General features: G+C 42.2%; 1 protein-coding gene across 1 annotated transcript in view; it reads left to right on the forward strand.

The window, feature by feature from the left end:
• The window catches only part of FERRY3 (FERRY endosomal RAB5 effector complex subunit 3), a 107,486-nt gene that overhangs the window by 37,686 nt on the left and 47,228 nt on the right, over nucleotides 1-22,572 (forward strand). The window contains exons 6-9 of the mRNA XM_082256109.1: nucleotides 1,084-1,205; nucleotides 2,884-2,990; nucleotides 5,380-5,577; nucleotides 9,898-10,026. Of these exons, the coding sequence (XP_082112235.1) occupies nucleotides 1,084-1,205; nucleotides 2,884-2,990; nucleotides 5,380-5,577; nucleotides 9,898-10,026 (556 nt within the window). The remainder of the gene's footprint in view (nucleotides 1-1,083; nucleotides 1,206-2,883; nucleotides 2,991-5,379; nucleotides 5,578-9,897; nucleotides 10,027-22,572) is intronic.

A 22,572-nucleotide genomic window follows, 5' to 3' on the forward strand; every position in this document is an offset into this window, starting at 1 on the left:
AGTCGGACCATTGTACAGGCCTATGCTTTGGGGGGGAAAGTTCCCCCTGTGCCTGTGTAGGCGCTATCTACCAGATCTCTGGGTACGTCTTGGGCCTGTCCTCTTGGGGCTTTTGTGGCCCAGGTGTGTAAGACGGCGACTTGGTCGTCAGTTCACACTTTCTCAAAATTCTACAAAGTGGATGTTCAGGCATCGGCTGATGCTTCCCTTGGCCGCAACGTTCCTTGTGCGGCTGTGCCTTAGGGTCCCTTGTTTTGGGCCCTTGGCTGTTGGGATGTTTTTATCCCTAGGTCACTTGTGTTTCCTGGGTTTTGTTGCTGCTGTTGAGCGAGCTTTTTTTCATGTTACCCGGTGGTTTTCTTACCTTGGTAAGGTTCCCTTTTCTGATGTGGGTACTGCGTTGCTTTGGGCGCGTTTTTTTCCCACCCCTCATGTCTACACTGCTATGGGACGTCCCCAATAGTGACGAATATGGAGAGGCGGCGACTGTCGGAGGACGTAAGAGAAAACGGAATTTTTGTAAAATCTTACCTGTAAAATTCCTTTCTCTGAGTCCTCCGACAGTCGCCGCCCCCACCCCCGGGGTTTATTTATGTACTCTACTGCTATTCTACTGAAACTGAGTTGGTATGCTGGAAGTGAGGAGGTATTGACTGAGGGGACCACCCCCTGGGGGTGGGATATGCTAAAAGCTTTGATATTAATATATTCTGTTGCCTAGCACTCCTACGGAGCAAAGGTCAATAACCCCAATAGTGACGAATATGGAGAGGCGGCGACTGTCGGAGGACTTTTTACAGGAATTTTACAGGTAAGATTTTACAAAAATTCAGTTTTTTCAAGGCACTGTATCTATACATGTTTTGCCTTTCATTCCTATTTTAAACTTAATGTGTTGTTTTACAAGGTGATCATTTACAATCATTTTAAGCTTTAATATATATGCTGTTAAACTGTACATGTATTTTGCCGTTCACATAAAATAGTCCCTGTAAAGTGAACAAGATTTCTTTAAATCTGATTCAATTTTTTTTAACTAGCCAATTTATGCTTTTTGTGTTTTTGTTTTACTCTATTTCCTAGATTCTGGAAAACAAGTGGATTACAGAGCTGAAGCAGTTGTCCACTATCCAGAAGCAAGAGTATCAGGAATGGGTAATAAAGCTACACCAGGACCTCAAGAATCCCAACAACAGCTTCATCAGGTTGGGCATAGTAAATGAACAATGTATGGAAGTATTGTGCAGTGCAATGACACATAGGGGTTAAACTAATACAACTGGAGAGTACACAATCTGCATTGAAACCAATCAGATTCTAGTTCTTAGTCAAAGCTTGATCGAACAAATTCTGGTTGGTTATGTGGAAAAACCCAGAATTAATCAATAAACAGCTTGATAGCACCAACATCACATTGTTATAAATACTTGGAACAAAGAAACAAGAGATGAGGGACTTTGAAGGTGCTTGTTAAATGGAACCATATATCAGATCAGTTAAAACACTACTATTTATTAGTTTTAAATTTTGTATTGTCGGAGAATTAATTAGGAAGCACCACATCCCTTAAGAGTCGGTTCACACTGAGGCGACACGACTCCTTACTACTTCGGGGGCGACTTGTGCATTCCCATGCACCACGACTTCGGAGCGACTTGCATGGACTTCACATAATTTAAGTCTATGCAAGTCGCTCCGAGGTCACCCCGAAGTAGTACAGGACCCTTTTTCTAAGTCGGAGCGACTTGTGTCGCTCCTATTAGAACGGGTCCTGTAGCAGTAAATGGACCGCGAGGGAGTGCGACTTGTCAGGCTGACAAGTCGCGCTAGTGTGAATCGAGTCTTAAAGTCCCAAAACAATTCCCTTGCTACTTTTTGACTACTATTTATTACATTTTACAGAGAAAAATTAAAAACATTGGCACATCGAAGTTATCACTATTGATCGATAATGTAAAGTATTGCTTTTTAGATTCTATTGCTGTTTCCACGCTTGTATTTCAACATGTTTCACCGTACAGGCTTCTTCAGAAAAAAGCACGGTGTAGATAGCTTCTAGATTAAAGAACATATATTAGAGAACTACACATACAAATCCAAAACCATATGGATGATTATTTTAAATAACTATACATTTAAACTAGTAAAGAAGATACATCCCCCTCTCCCAGTAGAGGTTTCGAAAGCATGGCTTCCTACCTAATGAGATGATGAAACCATAAATACACTTAGAATGTGGTATTGATTTATGGTTCTATTTAACAAGCACCTACAAAGTCCCGCATCTCTCATTTCTTCCAAGTACCTAATCGAACAAGCTGAACTTAAAAGCTACCATGCACAGCTACATCAGATTTTGCATTCTCAAGTTTGAGTAAATCAACCCCAGAGCATCTTATCAGAAGCTATCTGTAAAAATCTGACATGACTGAACTGCTGGGACAGATATTAGTTTGAGATTAGTACACACCAAAGTATTTGAACTTGTTCTGTGCTCTTTTGGAGAAAATTACAAAAACAGGTGCATAATGACATCCTGACTATATTCAGTACAAAATCCATCTATACCTTAGTTACCATAGTATTCCTGTATGATTTCTTTTTTTTCTTTGAATCCATATTTCTGAAAACAACCCTCTATTAGTTTCGGGATTTGCAACAACGTTTTTCAACTGGAATAGCTACTTATATTTGCGCCTTGAATTTCAGTTGATTCCCTCTATTTAGCATGGATCGATTGATGTTTTTCTTGTTGAGCCCGCAGGTTTTGGTCATTTCTCCTAATTGTAGTAGGACTTTATTATATTTCTGATCCAATTAAAAAAGAAAACGATGAAAACTTTTAGATTTTCTGTTTATTTTTTTTTATTTGTTTTTCCACAGCGAGGAAATTAAAGTCCAGCAAAGCCACCTTCAGGAATCCACAGAGTCCAGCCGCTCTTTGTATGAGGAACATGGCCAGCTGGAGGAAAGCTTTACTATTCACTTGGGTAAGGCCTTTTAATTAACACTCCTATGTTCCATGTTGGATGCACATCCATGTTGGATGCAGAAGAGGATCCAAAGCAATGTCTTTATCATCCGCTATCTGCCTGTGGCTGAAATCCAGAAAAATTCATACATTCAACATTTTTATGAATGGCTCCTCTTTCTCCTCTGCACCTCATCTTATGCAGCTTTAGTGTATGGCAAAGTTTTTGGATACCTGGCCATCAGACCTGTATTACCTTGCGGGACATCCAGTTCCAAAAGCATGGGCAATAAAATAAACTTGCCTATTCCTCAAGCATGGGCAATAAAATAAACTTGCACATTCCTCATTTGCTGTGATAAAATTCTCCACTATTTAAAAAAAGGCTTTTAACAAGATGTTGGGGTTGGAATTGGTGCCCATTTAGCCAAAAGAGCATTTGTGAGGTCAGGTACCAATGTTGGACAAGAAGACCTGGATCAGAATTCTAATTCACCCCAAAGTAGCTAGGAGGTCAGGGTTCTGTGCAGGACACTTGAGTTTGTCAACGCTACACTGGTTAAACCATGTCTTCATGGAGCTTGCTTTGTACACAGGAATACAGTCATCCTGGAAGTGAAAAGAGCTTTCCTCAAACTGTTACCACAAACTTGGATGTGCAGTTGTCTAAAATGTCTTTGTATGCTTTAGCATAACATGGTTCTGAAGTCTAGCGGGTATTTTTACTTCAATGCATTGCCTGCATTAGGGTAAGAATCAACCTACTAACTATTCCTACATTGGCTTCTGCTGCTGTCAGTCAAATCCTGTGAGGAGGGAGTGGGGGGCATGGCTGAGCTGTGCTTTGTGCATCTGTGGGTGCACACAGCCTGGCTTGAGAGCGCTCCCGCATGTGTCCGTTCATAGCACACCGCTTGCTATTGGGGCATATGCAGGAAAGAAGGAGCAGAGAGCATCGGTGGGGAACAGCAGAAGAGGTGAGGGACCGCTCTGTGCAATACCAATTAGTATAGCATCTTTTTTATTTTAAGTCAAACAAAAATTGGCTTTACAACCACTTTACAGTACTCTTCATTGAAAACACCTGAACGCAATTATTTGGAGGGGTATCTACATAATTCTAGCTACGTAGTGTAAGTGTAATGTTAAGTAATTTTGACATTATAGTGTATGTCGTACAGATGAATCTGGCATCTTTTGCTACCCTGGAGATGTGAATGTTTGCGACCCAGTAATGCAATCTCGAAAGTAAGTATGTGATCTGCTGCACCAACAGTAAAACAAAAACATGTGCTAGAGATGTTGGGATGCTAGCATAGACATGCAACTTCTTCCTTCCTCTCTCCAGAGAGAGGTCATTGCTCATTTGCCAGTTTTACTCATATAAATGTGTTTTTGTTTAAAGTGTATTTTTACTTTTGCAGCCAAATTGGGACACTGAGAGTTAAAACAATTGTAAAGTCTTGTTTGTTTTTTTCTATTAAAACAATTGTAAAGTCTTGTTTTTTTTTTTTTTTTCTATTAAAATAACAAACATGTCATACTTAGCTTCTCTGTGCAGTGGTTTTGCACAGAGCAGCCCAGATCCTCCTCTTCTCGGGTCCCTGTCTGGAGCTCCTGGCCCCTCCCTCCTGTTGAGTGCCCCCACAGCAAGCTGCTTGCTATGGGGGCACCCAAACCGAGCTGCAGCTCCCTGTATCTATTCAGACACGGAGCTGCTGTTCGGCCCTGTCCTCTCTCTCTCTCTTGTTTGACTAACTGAGTTTAATTGACAGCAGTGGGAGCCAATGGCAGCGCCGCTGTGTCTCAGCCAATCAGGAGAGAGAGTCCCGGACAGCTGAGTCCTGGGTGGACATCGCTAGATAGAGAGGGGGCTCAGGTAAGTATGAGGGGGGGCTGCTTCACACAGAAGGCTTTTTATCTTCATGCATAAATTGCATGAAGATAATAAAAACCTTCTGACTTTACAACCCCTTTAAAGATCTCAAGGCTTGGAGGGTAGATAGTATGTTAATGCACTTTAAATCTGTTTTCTTCAGAATAGTTCGCAATGTGCAATTAGGGGATAGATGTAGAGCAATCTGCCTATAGAGTCCTTTTTGTATAAACCTGCTCCAAAGAAGCAACTAAAAAGGTAAAAAATAACAGAAATATTGGATGTTTCTCGAAATTCGACTGCAAAGGTGGAAACGGATTCTGGAGTTCTTCACTAGCAAATTAACAGATCACAAGCATTAATTGTGGGTGGCTTTATGAGAACAGCAGCAAAGGATAGCACGCAGTGCTGTAACACTAGAGAGGTTCCAGCTTTTATTTCCCCATTTAAATATGATAAATTACACCTGGAATGTGATTTTCTGAGATGGGAACCAGCCCCTTTAGTGTGTGATGTTTTTTTGTTTCCTTAGGGGCTCAGCTGAAGACCATGCACAATTTGAGGCTGCTGAGAGCGGACATGTTAGATTTCTGCAGACATAAGCGCAATCATCGGAGCGGAGTTAAACTGCACAGGCTGCAGACCGCACTCTCCTTGTATTCAGCATCGTTGTGTGGTCTAGTCTTGCTGGTGGATAACCGTATTAATTCTTACAGTGGCATCAAAAGAGGTAATCCTAGCAGTAAGGTTAAAGAATATCTGAATTCAAGATCAAAATGAATAATATTGCACCCTAACAGCCCTTAAATGTGGCTGCATTCGTTTTCTTTTTTTTCAGGTTTAACCGGTTGCCGACCGCCGCACGACTATATACTGCGGCGGTCAGCCCCGGCCAGGCAGAGTGACGTATCGGTACGTCACTCGCCTGTCACTGACTTGCGAGCCTATAGCGAGCGGGCGCGCGCCCGCCGAGGCGCGCGCCCGCCGCGGCTCGTTCACAGGCAAGTCAGTGCGTGTGACCGGCGGACTCGATGTCCGCCAGTCACACTGCGATCGCTCCTGTGAAGGGAGAAAGACAGAGCAGCTTGTGTAAACAAGCTGCCTGTCAGTTCTCCCTGTGTAAAAGTAAAGATCTGACCGTTCTACTATGTAGAACGGTTGATCTTTGCTTTTACACCAATAGCAATGTCCCTACACAGTAGAAAGCACGCCCCTAGGACACACTTAACCCCTCCCTGTCCAATAAAGTTAACCCCTTCCCTGCCAGTGTCATTTTTGCAGTAACAGTGCATATGTATAGCACTGATTACTGCAGTAATGTCACTGGTAACCCCAAAAGTGTCAAAAATGTCAGTCAAGGGTCCGATCTGTCCGCCGCAATGTCGCAGTACCGAAAAAAAAATCGCAGATCGCCGCCATTACGCGTTAAAAAAAAAAACACCAAAAATGACAAAAATCTTTCTCTTTGTTAGTAAACGCGATAACTTTTGCGCAAACCAATCAAAATACGCTTTTTGCGATTTTTTTTACCAAACATAGGTAGCATAAAACAAATTGGCCGAAAAATGTTAAATTTTGATTTTTACTTTTTTTTTTGGGGAATTTCATATAAAAAAATGTGAAAAATATTGTTATTTTTGCAAAATTTACGCTCTTTTTTTGTTTATAGCGCGTGATCAAAAAATAGCACAGGTGATCAAATACCACCAAAAGAAAGCTCTGTTTGTGGGAAAAAAAGGACGTCAAATTCGTTTAGGTACAGCGTCGCACGACCGCGCAATTGTCCGTTAAAGTCACGCAGTAAAAAATCGCAAAAAAACCCCTGGTCCTTTAGCAGCCAAATCCTCCGGGGCTTAAGTGGTTAAAGCATTTTCTGGAAGTACATAAAAAAAAAACCTGTTGAACAAAAATATCAATCTTATCAGCCTTCCCAGCTTTCTTCTGTAAACTACAAAGCAACCCCCCTCTATGTAATGGTGATGATGAGCTAGGGAGGTGTTTGTAATCCAAGCCAGGAGGACAGCCTAAGGTGACAACACTCCACCAGAGATATATATATATATATATATATATATATATATATATATATATATATATATATAGTAAGTGAGCGTTGTCACTCTAGGATAGGCTGTTTATTACTGTCAGGATCAGCAGGTGAAAAGAGAAGGAAAAAAACATTTAAAAAAGGAAACTAATGCTGCCACCACATTTAGGTACTGGTAAAATGTCTCTGGGTTTAGATATGTTTTAACTATCTTCAACTTTATTATGGTGTGGTTCCTGCGCTGTCTTGGAGAATCAAAACTCCCAATATTTATCCCTGATGCTGCTCGTATAGATACTGTAACCTTTGGCCAGTGGTCAATTAAGTATTTAGGGGGGGGGGGATACTGCGCTTCAAGGATATATTGAACAATACACTCTAAATTATTAGCTGAGTTGAGAAATTATTCAAAAAATGTGATCAATATTATGGACCAATATCATTAGTGTAAAACTGGATAATAAATACACCTAAATAATCAATGAAGTAATAAACAATAATCCAAGGTGCACAGAGACTATGGTGCAATTAGAGTAAACAAATTAAATTATTAATATAGGTGCACAGTGACTAAAGTGCAATAATAAATGTAAATAAAATTATAAAGTGCATATAATTAATAAATATATTCAGATAAGGTGCATATAATATGTGCTTAGATTCTCTCAACGCTGTGCTATCATGTGAGGTAGATATAAATTGTACAGTACATAAAGGTATAGTCATTTGATAATAAATTGTGCAAATATATCAAAGTGTCAGTGCTGATCACATATATATCGATTTAACAAATTGTGAGCTGAAAAAAGTCCATATAATCTTCCAAAAATAAATAAATAAATCAACTATTCAAAAGTGCTTCAGTGTTAAATATGTGGTAGTGTCCCAATAAACAATCCTGTATCCTTTCCACCACCTCTTTAAGTGCTGGTGTTCTTCAGTGTGTGACCACTTCTAGGTGTGCTAAGCGCTCATCTCACTGCTGCAAATAATACGCTTAGAGTTGCTGCGAGGTTCTGTCATAGCTGCTGCGAGGTGCTGTACATAGTACCCCTACCCATTCACCAAAATAGTGTCAAAAAATAATAAACTCAAGAGACAGTTTTTGACAAATCTTTTATTAAAAAATAAAAAAAAATGTGTCCCCTCGATATAAATCCATCATGAGTTACGCCACCCACCAACCCAAAAAATGAAAAACGCGCTCGCCTCCAAGATGACGTAGCTAGATGGCCCTGCCGCTTACCTATATAAGACATTTCAAAGCGCAGAGCAAGCATTTGGCAGATGGCCTCCCAGGAGGCAAAGTGTGTTTCATTTTTTTTATTTTTCCGCATAAAATGGATTTATGACGGGAGACACTTTTTTTTTTTTTTTTTTTAATAAAGGATTTGTCAAAAACTGTTTATTACTTTTTGACACTTTTTTGGAGAATGGGTAGGAGTACCATGTACCTGATGCATAGCTCATATAAGGGGGGCCAGGATCTGGGGGCCCAGTTGTTAATGGGGGCTTCCAGATTCCGATAAGCCCCCCCCCCCTGCAGACCCCGACAACCACAGCCCAGGGTTGTCAGGAAAAGGCCCTCGTCCCCATCAACATTGGGCCCCCCCTGCCCCAAAGCTCCAACCCCCCTTGTTGAGGGCATGTGGCCTGGTATGGTTCAGGAGAGGGGGGCCGCCCACTTGTCCCCCCCCCCCCTCTTCCGTTCCTGACCTGACAGGCTGCATACCCGGATAAGGGTCTGGTATAAATTTTGGGGGGGCCATGTTGGTTTTTTTTTTTTTTTTTTTTTTGGCATGGGGTCCAAATTCATACCAGGCCCAAAGGACTGGTGGAGAGGGACCCCCAAGCCGTTTTTTTTTTTTTCTCTTTAGTTTTTCAATAGCTGGGTGCCGGCAATAGTAACCGCAAGCCATTTTAAGTGGGATTTGACTCGGTTTTTTTTTTTTCTTTAGAAATGTCATTTATGCTGTAGCATGTTTTATGCATGCTATAGCTGCTTCACTTTAAAGGTACATGTAACCCTCCAGGTACTAAACTTAAAGGAATTTTTATTGTTGCACTTTAAGGCTGGCCATACATGTTTAATGTTCTTATACACTTTTCCTTTAGATTTACCTTAAACTGTGTAGTGCAAGGACCTGCCTAATTGGAAACAATTAAAAGTTTAGTTTGGACCTCATATGATATGGTGTTTGGTAAATCTAAAGGAAAATTGTACAGGACAATTGAACATGTTTGGCCAGCTTTAGCATAATTAAAATCACTGCTCCTGAAAAAGCTATTGTTTTTTTTATTGATTTATGTCCCCCAGGGCAGTATTCAGACCCCCCATACCCCTTTCATGGCCAATTACTTGCATATAAGCCTTCAAAATGGGCACTTTAGATTTATCCTGTTCAGCTCCTATGGGGTTCACTGTCTGGGGCCTGTTCGGGAGTTCTGCTGCAAACTGAACAGGGAGGTATTCGGCCCATCTCTACTGGTTTTTTTTTTTTTGTGTTTTGTGTCGCATTGGGGAGAAATCACTTCTCTTCCTTTCTTGTAAACAGAAGAGTGGCAACCGAGGAAATATCTCCAAGGTGAAATCCCTTGTAACACTGAAAGATCTGTAGCTGCCTGCCATACAGATATGAGGCATCCATACTGTATATTTTACATTTTTAGGAAAGCTGTATAAGCAGAATACAGCCATCAGTAAGCTGCTCAAAAAAATACTGACTACATGGCGGTTTCTGTATTCAGTATTAAAACGCTAACCTAGAACAAGCATGCATAGTAGATGGTCTTATTTCAGTCAGGACTCTTGGCAAGTGTTGGGTCAGCAATGGTGCCCTACATATTTTTTTGGCTACCCCTGCAAACCAATGGTTGAAGCCTGATTGTCTCATTATTGACAGCCTGCTTTAGTTTTAAAAAGTGGTTGTCTATATTTTGTTAAAAATCCTTATATACCCAAAGTGATTTATCTGGAATTTTCTTTTCCTTTATTGTGTCCAGATTTTGCCACAGTCTGCCAGGAATGCACTGACTTCCATTTCCCACAGCTGCAGGAGCAGCTGGATGTTGTTCAGCAAGTTGTCCTGTATGCCAGAGCTGAGAGAAACCAGAAGGCTAAACATCAGCAAGGTTGGTGGGGGTAGTGTGGGCTTCATGTTTTGTGTCATGGCATTTATAGCATACCCCTCCCGCTGCACTATTGTATTCTGAAAGGGAAGTTTCCCCGCCATTTTAATACAATGATCACTGCTTGTGAATATAGCAACTGGCAGTGATTACACAAAAAAAAGTCCAACGGCTGGTTGTACTAAAGTTGATCAATGGATCGACTTCAGTACAACCAGCCTGCCCATAGATGGATCAAATTTTGGCCAGTTCCAGCTGAACCTGCCAAATTTTAATCCATCTGTGGCCAGCCTTAGACTAGTTCACACCATGCATTATTTTGCACAAACCACTGTTAAATTTCATTGCAGTGCTTCCATTTTTTCCCTTCTATGTTATTTTATGTGCTGCACTGTGCAAAAATTAAATGCTGTTTTTTTTATTTTTTTATTTTTTGTGCACACCAAGGCAATAAGTTAGTGTTAACTAAAGCCATATTAAATAGGAAACATGCCTTTGTTCTTGTGTTGGGACTGCATTAAGCAACAGCGCTTTTTAACGCGGCTGGTGTGAACCAGCCCTTTGAGCAGAGTGTATCATGCAGGTGATGAGTGTATCATGCAGCAGGTGGTGAGTTTTTCATGCTCCTTGATGGATCAAACTTTACATGGTCAAAGGTACACTATCCTATGCATAGTAATTATAGATTATATTTGTACATAGATATGAAGAAATTGCATTCCATGGAATATTGACAAGTGTAGTTGTGTAAACATTATTGCAGGATGGATAGTTTGGTAGGTCACGATCGACCTTCACTTATGGAAATATCAAATTTCATTGTCCCTGTATAACTGTTACTTGACCTGAAATCGTTTCTTGAGTACCAGGATTTGCCCATCTGTATATATTGCATACCTGCTGCAGTTTTCTAATTGAGAAACCTGAAGGTGAAGTAGTTTATTTACTGATTCATTATTAATTGTAAACCTTTATCCTATCATTTCATTTGAAATTGAACACATAACTAGGGTATGGGCATGATTCTAAGGTTGATTAACCAACCAAGCCATGCTCCCAATTTCAAGTATTGCTTGGAGTTTCTGCTCTTTTAGAGGATTATAATAATGGCAGACGGAGCAAAGTAGTATTAAACAGGGAGAATTCGTTCATTGACAGACACAGCTCCTGATCTTCTTAACTGTTGGGTTATACTGCCCCCTACAGGTGTGGACTTTGGCGGGCTTCTTTCAATGACCCTTAGCCACACATTTCCTGGTGCGTACCTTTCTTCAGGGTGTTCAACATTTGGTTCCTCCAGTGCGATCTCCGTTGCCGCCTTGGGACCTCAATTTGGTGCTTTCGGTCCTCCAGAAGCGTCCCTTTGAGAATCTTTGGGAGATCCAGATGGATCAGACAAACAGTGATTCAGGCCTATTCCCTCCTTTCCCTGTCAAGGCACACTCTACTCGGGCGCTCAGTGCCTCCTGGTTCTTCCGTCATCCGGCGTCTGCAGATGCTACTTTTGGACACAAGGTTGTTACCTGGTCCTCTTTGAGGGTTTTTTTTTCTTTTCAGGCGGGCTCCAGTGTTTTTGGTTGAGCTCCTGTTGCCTGGGTGGCTACTGTGTAGCCTTGGGAATTTTTTGCTGTTCCCACCCCATTACGTTTTTTTTTTTTTTTTTTTTCACCCCATTACGTTTAACACTGCTTTGGGACGTCCTAATGGTTAAGAAGATCAGGAGCTGTGTCCGTCAATTAACGAAAGAGAAAATTGAATTTTTGACTTAACGTAAAATCCATTTCTCTTATGTTCATTGACGGACACATCACCCGCCCCTCTGTGGAGTTGTAATTCTTCTCACACTGCTTGTAACAAAACTGAGTACCTATAGCAGAGAGAGGGAGTATACCCCCTGGAACTGCCCATAGGCGTAGCCGCATTTTTTTTCTGCCTAGTGTTCTACACCTGTAGGGGGCAGTATAACTCAATGGTTAAGATCAGGAGCTGTGTCCGTCAATGATCATCAAAAAAATGGATTTTACGGTAAGTCGTAAATCCCATTTTTCCACATGTATGGCTGTCTCTATTCATTTAAAACTGCGGCAAATCACATTGCTCTGCCATGGACTGAAGTAGAGACATATCTTCCATCCTTTGCCACAATAATAAGCGTTTGCCCGATGGGCAGCACAGGATAGCTGCTTTCACCCTGTTCAGAAAACAGATGATCTTATATGCCTTCATATAAGTCTAAATTGACATCATACACCTGACATCCACTGTAAGTGACTGGAAAAGCTCAGTTGATATCTCCTCTGTGGGGCATTGAGAGCCTGAGCCCCTTAGGCGGGCGGACAGATGTTAATCTGGTCATAGACCAATCAAAATTCCCCCCATTTGTGTTTAATGGAGGAATCCATAGAACAATGTATGGCCAGCTTTGGTTATGTAGGAAAATATTAACTGTTATCTGTAACAAAACAAGGACAGAAAAGATGGCGCTTTCTAGGCCAATTGGGAGAAGGATCATGAAACACACAAGATTATCAAAAATGCATCTTTATGCAATATAGGTAGAGTGAGTAACTGCGCTAACCTTTGGTGTGTGGGGGGTGACCCCACTATTTATTGCACTATATTGGTGATTTTGTGCTTAAGCCTCGGTTCACATTTATGAGATGCGGGAAGGCTGCGAACCCGCAGCCTGTTCCCGCATCGCACACGCACCTATCCTATCACAACCCCTGTACAGGCGCACCGCCCGCTTCCTCTCCTGGCAGCTGATTTTGTTTTCTGAATTGTTTTTTCCGCCTTTTTCTGCCTTGTGCAGCCAGCCCCCGCGTAACTGACAGTACACACACCCTGGGCTCCAGCCAGCTCCTAGTCCGCCGCACAGGAACCGAACTCCCCAGTAACGGACCACCGCCGCGCCTGGATGTGACATCAGCTGCGGGCGGTGCATCTGTACAGGGGCTGCGCTGGGATAGGTACAGAGAACTCCCCAGTAACCGGCCACCGCCAGCCCTGGATGTGACGTCAGCTGCTGGGAGAGGAAGCGGGCGGTGCGTCTGTACAGGGGCTGTGATAGGATAGGTACCTATCCTATCACAGCCCCTGTACAGACGCACCGCCCACTTCCTCTCCCGGCAGCTGACATCACATCCAGGCCTGGCGGTGGCCGGTTACTGGGGAGTTCTCTGTACCTATCACAGCGCAGCCCCTGTACAGACGCACCGCCCGCAGCTGACGTCACATCCAGGCGCGGCGGTGGTCCATCAGACACACATGTACAGCGCTTCTCCTTCTCCTCAGTCCTCCCTCCACACAGTGAGCTCTCCTCCCTCCCCGCTCAGCGCGATATGAGCCAGCCCCCACGTCTTCTTTTACTGTCTAATGTCTATTAAAAGAACAACACAGTCAAAAAATTAACAACATGGCAGCGTGTAGTACTACTAGCACTAGCAGAGAACTACTTCCAAAGAAAGGCACAGGTAATTCTGTAATTTGGAACTGGTTTGGTTTTGATGCAGCAGACAATACATAGACGAAGCCTTGCTGCAAAATATGTTTCAAGGCTGTTGCTACTGGAAGCAGCAGTACAACAAATCTTTTCCAGCACCTGAGGAATAAACATCGCAAAGAATGGGAGAAGTTCAGCCGGCTCCGTAGCGAAAACGGCTCCTCTAGCACACCTACTAAGGCTACTATTGCTGCTAAAAAAAAAAGCAAACTACACTTCCTGACAGCTTTACAAACTGTGTGCCTTATGATAAGAACGGAGCGCGATGGAAAGCGATTACAGAGGCGATCACGTTTTATATTGCCACAGACATGCTGCCAATTTATTCTGTCGAAAAGCAAGGCTTTAATCACATCATGAAAGTATTCGATGCGAGGTACGTTGTCCCCAGTCGCAAGTATTTCGCCGATGTAGCGCTGCCTCACCTGTACAATACAACTCGGGAAAAGATCCGCAGTGAGCTGGAGGAGATGCAGTTTTTCTCAGCCACAACGGACCTGTGGTCCAGCCGGACGATGCAGCCATATCTGAGTCTGACGGATCACTACATCAACACTAGTTGGACTATTTCCCCGACAACCACACTGGTGACATAATTGCCCATGGCTTAAAAGATGCTCTCCGCTCCTGGGGACTTTCGGAGGAACAACTCGTCTGCATGACAACTGATAGTGGCACCAACATCATAATAAAAGCCCTTAAAGACAACAACTGGCCCAGCTTGCAGTGTTTTGGCCACAGACTCCACAATGCTATAGGTAAGAGTTGGTGTAAGAATAAATAGGTGCACATACTTGCACATTGTAAAGTACTGTTTGCTCATAATTTAATTGCCAGAACATAAAATATACTAAATATCTTTTCACATTTATTACAGAGAATGGTGTAAAGGATCCAAGGATCGATCGGGCCATAGGGGTCTGCAAAAAAGCTGTATCAGCCTTCTCCTACAGCTGGAAAAAAAGGCGAGACATGACAGAGTTGCAGGCTGAGCTTGGACTTCCCCAGCATCTTTTGATCTCAGAATCCCCAACACGTTGGGGGTCTCGTCAAAAGATGATTGAGCGCTTTCTTGAGCAAGAGAAGGCAATAACTCGTGTCCTGGGTGCGGACAAGAAAACGCGTCATCTTGTTCCCACGTGGCAAGATTTGGAAGTATTAGAAGCCACCAACAAAGCAGTGAAACCTTTCCAGGACTTCACTGATGCACTGTCAGGGGAATCATATGTCAGTGTGTCATGCATCAAACCAGTGCTGCATTTGTTTAAAAAAAAGTCTCCTCCTGCCAGAGGAGGAAGATTTGGAGCTAACAAAAACAATCAAAGCTGACATCATGCGTTACCTCGAAAGTAAATACTCTGATTTGGAGAAAGAGGAACTTTTGGACATGGCCACACTTTTAGACCCGAGGTTCCGTACAACCTACATTGATGCTAGCAAACTGGAAGTTGTCAAAAAAAAACGGTGTCTGAGATCTCTGCTCTCTGCAACTCTACCACAGAGGAAGCTGGTCCCTCAGCTGTTCAAGAGAAGAACACCCCACCACCATTGCCACCAAAAAAGAAAATGACTCTGGGTGCCTTCTTAAAAAACAGTGCACCATCCACCACGCCACACCCACAATCTGAGAAAACTAAAATTGAGACTGAGCTTGAAACGTATTTCCTTATTCCAGACATAGAGCCAGACACAGATTCTCTTGAATGGTGGAAGCTGCATCAGCCCAACTTTCCAAGGCTAAGCTTACTGGCTAAAAAATATCTTTCTATTCCAGCCACTAGTGCCCCTTCAGAGAGGGTATTTAGTGTGGGTGGGGGAATAGTTACCTGCAACCGGGCCTGCCTAAAGCCAGAGGTTGTGGACAGGCTCCTCTTTCTTGCAAAAAATGTTTAGAATGAACATGCACAATGTTTCAGAGATCTAACAAGCACGTGTTTTGTTGTTATAGATAAAACTTAGTTTACATTTGTTCACTCTTTGAGCAGGCTATATGTCTGCCACAGGCATGTTTCATTTTTTATATTCACAGTTCACACTGAGAAGAGTTTATTTTTTTAATTGTAATGTTATATGTTACAAAATTTGTAATTATCTGATTTCTTGAACAGAAAATTTAAGCTACTGTGAAGTTGTTGCACTTTAGTTTTGCTTAAACCTGGGTTAAAGCTTGAAATTGTTGAATGACAGAGCCTCGTTTACTTTTTGTTTTGGGATTCTATGCATTTTAACTCTTGAGAAGTTAAAATAGCAATAAAGTTGCACTTTTGACACTATATCTGATGTCTGCAGTCATTTTTTAAGTGCATTGGAAAAAAAATCGAAAATCGAATCGAAACTCGAATTTTTATTTAAAAATCGAAGATTTTTTTTTTTTAGGCAAAATCGCCCAGCCCTACGATTAGGTCACTCCCGTGCGTGCGCGCGGGAGTGATTTTCCGGGAAGCTCCCTGCACGCAAAACTGAAGGTCCCCCCGGACCTTCAGAGCGCATGCGCCGCTCGCGTGAGCGGCTGCATGCACTGCAAATATCTCCTAAACCGTGCCGGTTTAGGAGATATTAATTGTACCTACAGGTAAGCCTTATTATAGGCTTACCTGTAGGTAACAGTGTAAAAAAGCGGTATACTACCGCTTTAAGAGTGTGCACACTTATGCACCCATATTATTTTAGTTTTTTTATTTTTACTTTTCTTCACCTAAAAGATTTCAGTTTGTTGTTCAACTGAGTTGTACAGTTTATAGGTCACATTAAAAATGGAAAAACTTCTGAAATTATTTATCTTTATCTTTTACATCCCAGAAACCTGCTATTTTAACAGGGGTGTGTAGACTTTTTATATCCACTGTACACCTAAAAATTAAGTTAAATTGATTGGACTTTGATATTAGCATAATAGCAGTGTTTGCTAAATGTCTTTTTTATTTGATGTCTGGGGTTGAGCTTTTACATTACCTTGTTATGGAAATTAGGTGTAGATACTAATGCCTAGTACACACGTTCAGATAATCGGACGACTTATCGTTCGCATTTTGTTGCATGATACTAATATCGAATTCAACAATGTGTACTAAATGTAGGATTTTTTTGTTCATACGATTCTGGAAAAGCTTCCTGGTTGCTTAGCTACGTATCGGATGGTGCAAAACAAAAACAATGGCAGCCAGGCTTTTCCAGGTTATTTTTGGATTTCTGATCATGCACGGTCTTTGTCTATCGATTTTTAGCGACGCATACTGTACTGATTAAACAATTGTCGTTCACTAGGCTATCGTACAACAAAAGTTTTCATGTTTGTCCCTTCGGATTTTGTTGGACGAAATGTCGTGATCGGCTGTCGAAAGCTGTGTACTAACGATCAGATTATCGTGCGATCAAGTCTAAAGCGATATTTTTCGTCCCATTATCTGAACGTGTGTACAAGGCATAACACCATTTCCAGAGAGAAGTTCCTAAAACGTTTCAGCAAATGCCTGCACGTGGTTTCTTGTGCCCTCAACAGGCCTTTCATTTTTGCTGCACAGTCCTCATAGGCCCAGTAAAAGCCCCACCATGTCTTCCAGATGTCCAACATTTCAGTGAACGTGCTGTTTTTGATTGCTGTACCCCTGGTTATTGGACTGTGGGACAGCCCGGTTGTGTGGCAGAGCCCTAAATTCTGAACTGAGTTTGGGGCTGATGCCCTGATCGATGATGCTCCATGTATGAACCACAAAGAAATCTGTTCACAGGGCTTGCTTGCACTGCTCTTTTTTAATTTAGTGCGTTTCCACATGTTCACGTTAAGCATTAGTTCCCAAACCCATCCACTATATGTTTCTTTAAGGCACAAGTGTTGTAAACAGCCTAACCCTGTGACGTGAATATATATCAGCACATAACAAAATGAACACACGTCTATATTTATCTGTGTCTCTATTTGGCGTGTCATCTGCTCTCTGCTGCTCTATAAATTGAAGTGCTGCTGGGGCACTCCTAAATACAGCCAGCAGCTTTTACTAAGTACTATGAAAAAAAAAAATGGTCGGCATGACAATTCCAGTCATTTGGCAACACTTCCCCGATCCAAACTAAAAGGAACTCGCTGGACCTAGATAATCCCTTTTGCTTTGCAGTGTGTTCCAGTCCAGCCTTAAATGCAAAGCAATTTGTCACATTAAATCTGTTTTTCAAAGCAGCCATCATTTATTACACTGTTCGCAGTTTTCAAAGATTCCTCTAGGAGTTACACGGCATGCACCCAATCCAGCATCTTACAGTCATATTGGGGATCATTGATATTTTTGTAGGCATCTTCAACTATGCTGGCCAACACTCCCTGGCCCACCCTGCTTCGGAGAATAGTTGAAGGTGCATGCATTTCCAGCCAGTATCTAATATTTCAAGGCAGATTTTGTTACTTTATTTAAAGAGATTTTCCGGTTTACCTGTAGATTTATCTAAACCCTTCCTGGAACTTTTTGATATTAAAGCAGACCTGAAATCAAAGATACTTTGCTATCTTATAGGGAGCATCTAGAAATGCTAATTGCCTAAACCGTAATCTGAAAGTTGTCCATTTTTGTCTTTGATTTTTTTTGCAGCACTTGATGGCGAGATAATTTATTACACGGATTGCACATTCATTTGTTTTGAGTTAAGGGGTCACTCCATAGTGCCGTGTAGGGTTCTAATATACGTTACATTTTGCGTTCTTCCTGAAAAACAGGAGAACACTTCCTAGTTGTTACGTAGCTGTATATCTGCAGTGTAAAATCTAAGGCACTGCTGCCTGACTGCTAGTCTCCTGAGATTTGGAGTGAGTTTTAGTGATGTCACTACTGTCCTTCTAACTGTTGTCCATGCCAGAGAGGAAGCTGTACCATAGGATCTGCAGAGCAAGGATCGCCCTGCTTCTCCATCCATTCTGTGGATCTGTGCTTTAACCCCTCCTACTGCTTCTTGATCATTCTCTCACCAATCATCTGTCCACCAGTCATCAGAGAGCAGCTCTAACATGAGAAAGTAAAGTTCTTCTTTACCAAGATAAACACCATGTGAATCAAAGCATGGTAAGTCCGTATTGGGGAAATAGCAACTTAAGGGAGCATACAGGTAATACTGGTGGCAAGTCCCTTATCCTCTGCTTGCCTTTATTGTCCACAGCTTCCACAGTACAGGTCCTCTTTTAAAGATAAAAGTTCTGATTTCAATGTAGGATTCATGGTTTCATGTTAACAGTTAACCCAAACAGCAAGACAACCTCAACTAATAAGGCTTTTATGTTGGTAAGAAGCATGATTCTGGTTGTTCACACACCTGCCTACGCCATTTTTTTTTTTTTTCAATTGAGTTAAAGAGCTATTGCATTCAAGAACTACGAATTAGTTATTTCAGCAACAGAACCTCGTTTTTGGAACTTTAGACAATACAGAATACAGTCTGGTACTGTAGGCGCAGAAGAAAATAAATGCAGCTCTGCATGGGTTACCATCAGTGTTATGATTTTGGTCAGGTGTTAACCATAGAGGTCATGGTAAGTATTTAGTTGGTTAAAGTAGTATTAATCTGTTGGCGCCGAGTACACACAAATATGCGGCCTCTCAGCGGGCAGGCCTTGGTGCTGAGTCGCCGCATATTTGCGTGCAATAGCACCAAAAGAACTGTGCCAATAGCATGCTTCCTGCGTGCTTCGGGCATAGTGACCGGCGGCTAATGGAAAGCTCTTGATCGCTGCTTGTGATTGGGAGTTTTCCGTTCATCTAACAGCCAATCACTGCATTCACATGACCATAAGCCCCGCCCAGCCTCCCAGCGTTTCTAAATCCCTTAAAGGGCAGTCGGGCGCTGGCGCCAAGGGGTAAAGTATATATAAAGGCAAAACTTTTTTTTTTAGTTTTGGACAGGGAGGCAATAGAGTATAATACCTATAGGTTTTTATTGCTGTCTGTGCTCCCATTAGGCACCTTCTCTATTTGTCCTGTTTACCATTATCATTGAAAGGGAAAGTAAAAGAAAATTCCAAATTTTTGGTTGTCCCCAGAAAAGTAATGGGGGGGAAATCTTCCAATGGAGATACTAGTTCTTGTGACCTTGGGGACCCCAAGAGATTCCCTTAATTTGCAGGAAATTCCTCTCGCTTTCTGTTTTGGCTGTGGGACAAGCAATGAGAAGAAATCTTCACAATGGGATATAGATGGCAAAAAAATAAACTGACAGATCTATCAATCCTATTGTATCCTGTTGATGCTCGACATAACCAAGGATCTTACTTCGTCCAAGCTTTGTGGTGGAGTTCAGCCAATGTCTCCCATATATCTGTATACCACGGTGGCGAGCCGGGACCAGGCACCCACGCTGGAATGTGACCATTTATTCACCTGAGAGGTGTACACACTTTCTGCACAGAACTGTACTGGAACATAGCAAATGCATCAGAAATGTGTGGTGTGAACTGTAAGCAAAATGCTGCAAATCCCTGTGGCAAGAAGCTACTTATTCCTGTGGTTTTGATTGACACCTGTGTGCATATAACTGCAGCCATGGAGACCGTACACTGTAATGACAGGCTTTCAGCGGCCACAGCTTTTTGTGACTGTCCGCTCAGCCATCGATTATCTGCAGTGATTGCTTTGAGGTGCTTTATTAAGCTTCTAGCCCCTGGCCTGTGACTGGACAGTTAAGCCGGCCATAGACCGTTCCAATTTCGGCCAGTTCAACAGACACTGGCTGAGTTGAGATCCATCTTTGGGCAGGCTGAATGTACCCAAATCAATCCATTGATCGACAACCAGCATATTGAATTTCTAGCGCACGATTATTGCTGGCTGCTATAGCTGCTAGCAATAATCATGTTCTCCCGGAAGAACACAATAATCCTCGGGAGGGAATTCCCTATTAACACTGGCTGTGGTTGCAGGAATGAAAATTGCATAATCTATGGACTGCTTTAACCACTTGCCGACCAGCTGCCGCCGATATATGTGCCTATTCGCCAGCGGGGAAGCTGTTCTGCGGGGCCGATGTTCTTTATTGCCGCCAGGCGCCCGCGATCACTCCCCTTGGAGACAGAATGGCGGTCCGCTGTTGTAAACACAGCAGACTGTTGTTCTGTCAGCAATCAACACAGGGCTCCTGCGTTCCTCCTATTTAGGAACACAGGTCCCTGTGTTGATTCTATAAGCCCATCCCCCACACCGTTATAAAATAGCCTCAAGGCATACATTTAACCCTTTGATCGCCCCTGGTGTTAACCCCTTCCCTGCCAGTGTCATTAAGACAGTAACAGTGCATATTTTTAGCACTGATTACTGTAGTAATGTCACTGGTCCCCCCAAAAGTGTCAAAAATGCCAGGTGTTCGATCTGTCTGCCGCAATGTTGCAATCCTGCTAAAAATCGCTGATAGCCAGCATTACTAGTAAAAAAAAAAAAAAAAGACAAATCTTTCTCCTAGTTTGTAGACACGATAACTTTTGCGCAAACCAATCAAAATACGCTTATCAGGAATTTTTTTTTTTACTAAAAATATGTAGCAGAATACAAATTGGCCTTAAATGATGACAAAATTTGATTCTTAATTTTTTTTTTTTTCTAATGAGAATGTTATATAGCAGAAAGTGAAATTTTTTTTTTTTTTTTTCCAGAATTGTTGCTCTTCTTTTGTTTTTATGGTGCAAAAAATAAAAATCACAGAGGTGATCAAATACCACTAAAAGAAAGCTTTATTTGTGGGAAAAAGTTAAAATTTTTTGGGGTACAGTGTTGCACAACCGCGCAATTGGCAGTTAAAGTAACGCAGTGCGGAGTTGCAAAAAATGACCTGGTCATTAAGGGGGAAGATCTTCCGGTCCAGAAGTGGTTAATGAGCAGCTCATCCCTCTGCTCACTGTATTTCTCCCCACTACTTTGTCAGCAAATTTGAATGCAGCTCACTTGATTTGCTCCAACTGCTGCCCGTCCCTATTCCAGTTGGAGTGCTGCTGTACAGGAGGTGAATATGAAGTCAAAATTAGATACTTACAACATTTAAATTCACAAATGCATTTAACTTTTTTTAGAGACTACAAAACTGCATTCAGTGGAATTTTTTTTGTTTTACAGATCTGTATGGAATTCAGCTTTAGCCAATCACTATAGACAGCAGATTGTAAGCACCTTATGTGTGGTCCTTGAGTCATGTTGGTCCATACTGCGAAACGCAAAAGAAATGAATTGCAGTGGGCAACAAGAACGGTTCTCTCTTCAAATAATGAGGCCTTTTGTTGCAGGAAAGTCACATGACTACAAGGTTAATGCTTTCAGGGGGTTCCATATTTGTCTCTGTTTGATGTTTGCGACGTATATATAGACGCTTGCTGTGGCATGTGAGGAACCTCCGGTGTCATGTGTCTCTCGAAAATAAAATTTTATAGAATGCCATTCATCCAAATCCTCAAAGCCAGTGCAGTTTCTCTAATTATCCTTCTGTCATCATATTAACGGTATGTAAATATAACTGTAAATGATTTTTTAAAGCACAAGCCCAGCTCACGCCCACAACATTTTGGAATGCTTACAGCTGAGCGCTAGGCAGATATAAAGGATACAAATGAATTCAGCTCTGTAATCATTAAAGTGGTTGTAAAGTCAGAAGGTTTTTTTTTTATCCTAATGCATGCTATGCATAAAACCTTCAGTGTGTATCAGCCCCGTTAATGCTTACCTGAGCCCCATCTCGATCCAGCAATGTTGCAGGAGAGTCTCAGCTGCCCGGGACTCCTGATTTGCTGAGACAGAGTGACACCATTGGCTCCCGCTGCTGTCAATCCAAGTCAGCCAATGAGGAGAGAGAGGGACGGGGCCCAACCGCGGCTCCGTGTCTGAATAGACACACACAGCATCGGCTCAGGTGCCCCCATACCAAGCTGCTTGCTGTGGGGGCACTCGACAGGAGGGAGGGGCCAGGAGAGCCAGCAAGGGACCCGAGAAGAGGAGGATCGGGGCTGCTCTGTGCAAAACCACTGCAACAGAGCAGGTAAGTTGAACATGTTTGTTACTTTAAAGCAGTATTAAACACAAAACTAAAAATGT

The sequence above is a fragment of the Pelophylax lessonae genome, assembly GCF_965119305.1.
Source record: "Pelophylax lessonae genome assembly, chromosome: 4".
Lineage (NCBI taxonomy): Eukaryota > Metazoa > Chordata > Amphibia > Anura > Ranidae > Pelophylax > Pelophylax lessonae.